The 7,500-nt window shown below is 43.5% G+C and overlaps 1 protein-coding gene across 1 annotated transcript in view; it reads left to right on the top strand.

Moving 5' to 3' along the window:
- LOC138866488 (5-hydroxytryptamine receptor-like) overlaps positions 1 to 4,849 on the top strand; it is a 94,130-nt gene extending 89,281 nt beyond the window's left edge. Inside the window, exon 4 of the mRNA XM_070139547.1 lies at positions 2,962 to 4,849. Within this exon, the coding sequence (XP_069995648.1) occupies positions 2,962 to 3,914 (953 nt within the window). The 3' untranslated portion in view covers positions 3,915 to 4,849. The remainder of the gene's footprint in view (positions 1 to 2,961) is intronic.
- Positions 4,850 to 7,500: the final 2,651 nt, after the last annotated feature.

Raw genomic sequence — 7,500 nt, forward strand, 5'->3', positions numbered from 1 at the left:
GCACAGTATACTTTTGCCTCATATTCCTGTCCCCTTCCTCCTCCCTTCCCCCTTCTTCCCCCCTTTCGTTCTCTCTTCTCCCTCCTTCCCAATTTTCATTCTCTCGTCTCCCCCCCCCCCCTCTCAACTAGCTCCTCTCACCCTCTCCCTTCCCCACTTCCTCCTCCCTTCCCCTTTCTTTCCCTCTTTTCTTCTCTCTTCTCCCTCCCTTCCCCACTTCCTCTTTCTTCCTCCATCCCCCTCCCCTCCTCACTTCCTTCTCCCTTCCCCACTTCCCCCTCCCTTCCTCATTTCCTCCTCCTTCCCCCCTTCCTCTTTACTCCTCCATCCCCCTCCCCTCCTCACTTCCTTCTTTCTTCTCCCTTCCTCCCTTCCACACTTTCTCCCTCCCCTCCCTCCCCCTCCCCCCCTTTTCCTCCTTCCTCCTCCCTCCCCCCATCCTCTCCTTTCTCCTCTCTTCTCCTTCCTTCCTTCCTCCTTCCCCACTCACTACCTCACGTGACTCTTATGAGGTCTTTTATGAGGCAGACTCCGAATCCCTTCCTCCTTTTCAGAAAAATTTAGGAGGATATGGGGAGAGATTGGGACAGGAGGGGAGGGGGGGGGAGTAGCAGCAGGGGGTGGGGGGGGGGGTAGCAAGAAGGAGGGGAAAGGGGGGGAGGGGAGGTGAGGAGGGGAAAGGGGGGAGCGATGAAGAGGGGACAGGGGAAGGGGAAAAGGGAAGAGGAGGGAGAGAGAAAAGGAAGAGGGAGGGAGAGGAGTAAGGTAGGGAAAAAGAAAGAGGGAGGGAGAAGGTAGATGGAGAGATTGCCAAAAAAGGAAGAACGAGAGAGAGGGGGAGGGGGAGACAGAAGTAGGGGGGGAGAAGGGAGAGGGAGAGGGGAAGGGAAGAAGAAGGGAGGGGGAGGGGGGGAAGGGAAGAATGAAAGGAGGGGGAGGGGGGGAAGGGAAGAAGAAGGGAGGGGGAGGGGTAAAACGGATTAAGGAGGGGAGTGGGGGGAGAGGAGGGAAAGGGAAGAATGAAAGGAGGGGGAGGGGTAAAACGGATTAAGGAGTGGGGGGGGGGAAGGAGGAAGGCTATGGGCGCTATATCCCGGTATCATATGCCTATAAGATGACAGATCATGACAGGCTATTTGTATGTTTATGAGGCTGCGACGGGAGGGTGGGGTGGGGGGGGGGGTGAGGGAAGGGGGAAGGGGTGCTGTAATAGAAGGGGAGAGGCATGGATATAAAGGGATGGATATAAAGGGGGTGGATAATGATTTAGATGGTTGGGTGGATATTATTCCAGTGGGTGGGTGTGGGTATCCATTTTTTATAATCACTTTTCATATCATTAAGAGTATTAGCATTGTTATTTTCATCAAGAGCATTATTATCATTGTAGGAAACGTCGTAATTACAATCATATTCACACGAGCATAATTATTATCAAAAGTATCATTATAACAACCATTATACTTTTTTTTAAATATCATCATTATAATTATACGTAAAACCACAAACAAACATGTAAAAAACGCCTAAGTTTTGAATGAAAAATTGATTTAGTCAGGAAATTTTGTCAAAAAAAAGCCAAATATTGATAAATATATTTCCCCTGAACTAAAATTGCTACGTACATCATCCACGGCATTAAAGTTTTTTTTTCTTTAGTGACCCCTAAAAAAACAATAACTTCCAACTAGCATAAAAAACGGGGAGAATCTATTGCTTATTGCACTATGCACTGTATGAGGGCGATATCAGGGTCAAAAAAGAATAGTCTTACAGCATACATACGGCGGAGAAATGAAATATATTCAGTATAAATGAAAATATACTGAAACACACATGCTTTCATATCTTTATTTGTGTGTCTCGGATGGGGTGGGGGGTGGGGGTGTCATGTGTGTGTGTGTGTTTGTTTGTTTGTGTGTGTGTGTGTGTGTGTGTGTGTGTGTGTGTGTGTGTGTGTGTGTTTGTTTGTGTGTGTGTGTGTGTGTGTTTATGTGTGTGTTTGTGTACGTGTGTGTGTGTTTGTGTTTGTTTGATTGTGTGTGTGTGTGTGTGTGTGTGTGTGTGTGTGTTTGTGTGTGTGTGTGTGTTTGTGTTTGTTTGTGTGAGTGTGTGTGTGTGTGTGTGTGTGTGAGTGTTTGTGTGTCTGTGTTTGTGTGTGTATCTGTGAACTATTAATCAAAGCTATCATCATAAGCATTATTATTATCTAACTTCTCTATCAACATTATCACTGTACTCTATATTTTCATATTATTGTCACTATAAATCTATGATTCTTACTTTCATTCCAATCACTTTTTTTCTATCTTGACATCCTTAGTTGCCATATTTTTTGTTGCTAAAGATGATGATGATCACCATTATTGCAATCACAAATCATTACTATTATCAAAATAGTGACAGCCATAATTACCTCTGCTGGTTCCCATGCCGTGCACAAAATAAATAAATGAATGAATAAATAAAAAATAATAAATAAATAAATAAGATAAATAAATAAATAAATAAAATAGATAAATAGATAGATAGATAAAATAAACAAATGAAAAATAAAATAGATAAATAGATAAATAGATAAATAAATAAAATAAACAAATGAAAAATAAAATAGATAAATAGATAGATAAATAAAATAAACAAATGAAAAATAGATAAATAGATAAATAGATAAATTAATAAAATAAACAAATGAAAATTAAAATAGATAAATAGATAAATAAATAAAACAAACAAATGAAAAATAAAATAGATAAATAGATAAATAGACAAATAAATAAAATAAACAAATGAAAAATAAAAAATAAAATAGATAAATGGATAAATAAATAAAATAAACAAATTGAAAATAAAATAGATAAATAGATAAATAGATAAATAAATAAAATAAACGGGCGCACTTTGCCAACTCCCCCCCCCCCCTGAGCACCGTCTGACCCGCCCTCCTCCCACTCTTTGCAGGGAACGTGTTGGTGGTGAACGTGATGCTGGCCGGGCTGGTGGTGAGCGTGGGCGTGATCCCAGCGTGGGTGGTGTCCCTGCTGGCCGGCTGGATGCGCCCCACGCCCGTGTGCTACGCCTCGTGGTTCCTGACGTCCCTGGCCGCCCACGCCGCCCTCCTCACGCTGCCCAACCTGGCCTGGGAGAACTCGGCTCGCGTGGCCGGGCGCAACCTGGGCGCGGCGTACCTGGGCGTGATGGTGGGCTTGACGTGGACCCTCGCGAGCGTGACGACCCTCTCGCAGTGGGTGACGGGCATGGCCCCCACCCACTGCGAACAGCTCTCGCAGCCGCCCGCCGCCCATACCATCGCCATCTCGGCCGTGGGCGTAGCCCTGGTGACAGCGCCTTTGCTCTCCTCGCTCATCATCCACGCCCACACCCTGCTGGCCGGGCGTGGGGGGCCGCGGCGCCCCGGCCCGCCCACCATGAAGCCCCCGCAGGCGCTGGAGCGCGACCTGGCGCTGACGGGGACCAACCTGGTGGTGGCGGCGGCGTCGGGCGGCTGCTGGGCGGCGGGCGTGGCGTGGGAGTGGTGGGCGCACGACCCGTTGCGCCACGGCGTGCCCTGGCTGCACATCGTGGCCGCCACCACGTCGGGCTTCCTCTACGCCGCCCACAAGCCCTTCCGCGAGGCCTACATCCAGCTGTTCCACTACTGCTGCTGCAAGACGTCCGTGTCCCTCTCCCGGCGGGGCCGCAGCGGGGAGGCGGCAGCTGCGGCCGCTGCGGCTGCGGCTGCGGCGGCCAGACCGGCGAGCGACGTGCGCGTGCACATCATCCCGGGCTACAACATGTACACGACCGCCTCCACCCGCGAGCACCGGCCGGCGGCGCACCCGCACGTGAAGGCGCCGCGGGGCAAGGAGTCCCGCCGCCCCAAGCACCACAAGAAGGACGTCTACGAGCTGTAGGTCCTTCGGGCTCCTGCTGCCCCGGCGCGCCTCCGCCGCGGCCGAGGCGCTCTCCCCCGAAGGCGCCGCTCGGCCGGGGGTTCGCGACCGCCGGAGCTTCGGCGAAACTCGAACCCGTGACCCGAAAGCGTCTCTATTTCCCGCCCCATTTCCCCTTCGCCCTTCCTCTCCTCCATCAGTCGCCCGCGCCCCTTTGTCCTTCCCCCTCACCCCGCGGGCGCGCGTAAAAAAGAAAAGCAAAAAGTGAGGCCCGCCCCTTCCGCCCACACCCTGTCCTCTCCCTCGTCCGGCCGCCCACGACGCAGCGGAACCGATGAGGCGTGCGCGTCCGACTCAGCATCCCCGAGGGTCATCCGGACGAAGCATCCGAACGGTCGACGCTGACACCAGCCGATTGCGAAACCGATAAGTCGGCATTTCTGACGAATATATATACATGGCCATATATATTTTTACCTATATATATATATATATATATATATATATATATATATATATATATATATATATATAAGTATGTATGTATGTATGTATGTATGTGCGTATGTATTCATATATAACAACATGAGTAAACGTTAAGTAACTGAAGGGAAATGAAAGTAAGAAAGAAAACATCTGAAATCTCAGGTAATACATGAAACAGAGATGATATGACACATCATGGAGCTGAAGAGGTTACTGATGACAGTGCCATGCGTGTAATGATGTTCAAGACAGCATGATGACAAGGATGATCACAAGACAAGTGATCATAAGAAAGACAAGAAAGAAAAGAAAAAGAAGTAAAAGATTCGAAAATAAGAAGAGAGAAATGCGTTCGCAACAGAGAATTAAATAAAGAAAGACAAGAAAGAAAAGAAAAAGAAGTAAAAGATTCGAAAATAAGAGAGAAGTGCGTTCGCAACAGAAAATTAAATAAAGAAAGACAAAAAAGAAAAGAAAAAGAAGAAAAAAGATTCGAAAATAAGAAGAGAGAAAAGCGTTCGCAACAGATAATTTAAATAAAGAAAGACAAAAAAGAAAAGAAAAAAAATAACGATAGATTCGAAAAAAAGAGAGAGAAATACGTTCGCAACAGAGAATTAAATAAAGAAAGACAAAAGAAGAAAAGAAAAAGAAATCACGTTAGATTCGAAAAAAGAGAGAGAAATGCGTTCGCAACAGAGAATTCTATAAAGAAAGACAAAGAAGACAAGAAAAAGAAATAACGACAGATTCGAAAAAAAGAGAGAGAAATGCGTTCGCAACAGAGAATTAAATAAACAAAAGAACGAACCGGTAATCACAGCACAGTAACGACCCTCATCCCCCAAACTTGACTCCTCGGTCGTTCACAGGCCCATAAAAAGCCACACGACAATAACACGACCACAACAAGGGGTATTTGGCTAAGGTCGTGGCCGAGACCGAAGGACCAACCAATATCCGAAAGACATTTGGAAGATTGAACTCTTTTTTTTTTGGTCTTTTGTAAAAGATGTATGGACTAATCTCCTTTTTGTTTTTGTCTTTTGTAAAAGATGTATGGACTAATCTCCTTTTTTTGTCGTTTCCCGCCCAGCCATACTCCCCCCCCCCCCACCGTTGAAAATCAGGAAAGTGCACAAATCCGAGAGATAGAATGGGAGGATTACATCAGAGGGATTAATAATGATGAGGATGATTTTAGTTCATGATTAAATAATAATGCTACTTAAATAGTACTACTAGTACTACTATCAAGAATGGTACTTGGTAACATTTGTCATAGTAATAATATCATCATTAACAATATGGATAACAATAATATTAATAGTAATAACTATAATAACAACAATAATTACGGTAATTGTAATATAAACATAGGCCCTGTAAGAGAAAACACTCCCTTCATAATATAAAGTATCACGAGAAGATATATTAAAAAAGAGAAGGTTCTTTTGGCGCCAATGGCAGTAGAACCTGATAGTGAAGGCCATATTGTGCACAAAATAACAACAAAGTGAGAAGGAAAGCTCGCGGTAAAAAAAGTGAAGATATACTAAGAAAATGATTTCGAAGAATGATATGATGTATATTGTACCACGAAGCTTAATAAGTGACTTTTCTGAACGCAAGAACAAAGGGACTTTCTTGAAATTACTGTGAACAAAGAAAATACAGTGATTTTTTAAAAAGTATTTGCAAGTTGATCTCCAACTGACAAGCGGTCCAAATAAATAAAATTTTACTTATATATTTTTTATTTTGTTCTTTTTCTTTTACATCATTATTTTTCAGTAGCTTGGAATAGAGAATTTCAGAACAAAGGAAAAAGGATCTCCAAGCTGTAAAGAAGCTTTGATCCCACACATGAAACAAAAGAAGGTGGATTCCACACTGAAATTCAAATCGCTTATAGTTTTGGGCCGCGTTCTACTGGCCCCTTATATTAACCTCTCGTTGTACCCATAAGTGTGTATAGATGAATACCGAAAAAAGATGAATATTTCGTAACTCATGACGATCTTTTCATCATCTGAGAGAGAGGAAAAAATAAAAAGAACTGGACAATAGATGAATACTAAACAACGGGCAGAATAGATAGACGATCCATATAGTCAATACTAACGTAAGGAATCGAATCCCACGTATAAGGAATCTATCTGTTGTCATTCAGGATATGTTAGTCTCACCTTTAGAAGTGCTTTGAGAAGAGATTGCGGATGACGTGAAGTGTGTGAAGCTTTTCATATCTTTTATCTAGTGGTTATTTGTGTGGGTTCTTCACGGAAACTGTAGATGAGTTTTACTGCATTTTCAAGTACAAAATTATTTTTCTAATGATTCTTAGTGGCTGTAGATCGGTAGACAGCGCTTGGGTGTGGGAATGGGAGGACTGTGGATAGTAAAGCAGCAGATATAGATTTTGGACGGAGATAAATAATGGATATAGAATAATTAACGATAATAATGAATATTGAATAATTATAGGACGTAACAGATTCAGACAGATATGTGTAATTGCACACACACACACACACACACACACACACACACACACACACACACACACACACACACACACACACACACACACACACACACGCACGCACACACACACACACACACACACACACACACACACACACACACACACACACACACACACACACACACACACACGCACGCACACACACACACACACACACACACACACACGCACGCACGCACGCACGCACACACATATATAAAGCGCAGACTGATCGAACGAATAGAATATTTTTTTTTTTTTTAGATATTTGATGAACCAATCCAGCCACCGTATGCCAGAATTCATGTCATAATCAGGAGCATGTCTTCACTTTTTTTTTCTCCTTCTTTGACATTCCAAATTACCTGTCACTGCGTTAAACAAAGTCGATTAAACAAAACGAAAAAAGAAAAGAAAGAAAAAAAAGGAAATCATATAAATAGATAGATAAAAAATGAAATGAAATCAAAAATAAAATACGTCAAATTAGATTAAAAATATAATAAGAGAAAATAAAAGACACTAAGTTAAATTAAATCAATAATATAATAAGAGAAAATAAAAGACAAGTACATAATGATGATGCAGCGAGAC

The sequence above is a fragment of the Penaeus vannamei genome, chromosome 25 (genome assembly GCF_042767895.1).
Source record: "Penaeus vannamei isolate JL-2024 chromosome 25, ASM4276789v1, whole genome shotgun sequence".
NCBI lineage: Eukaryota > Metazoa > Arthropoda > Malacostraca > Decapoda > Penaeidae > Penaeus > Penaeus vannamei.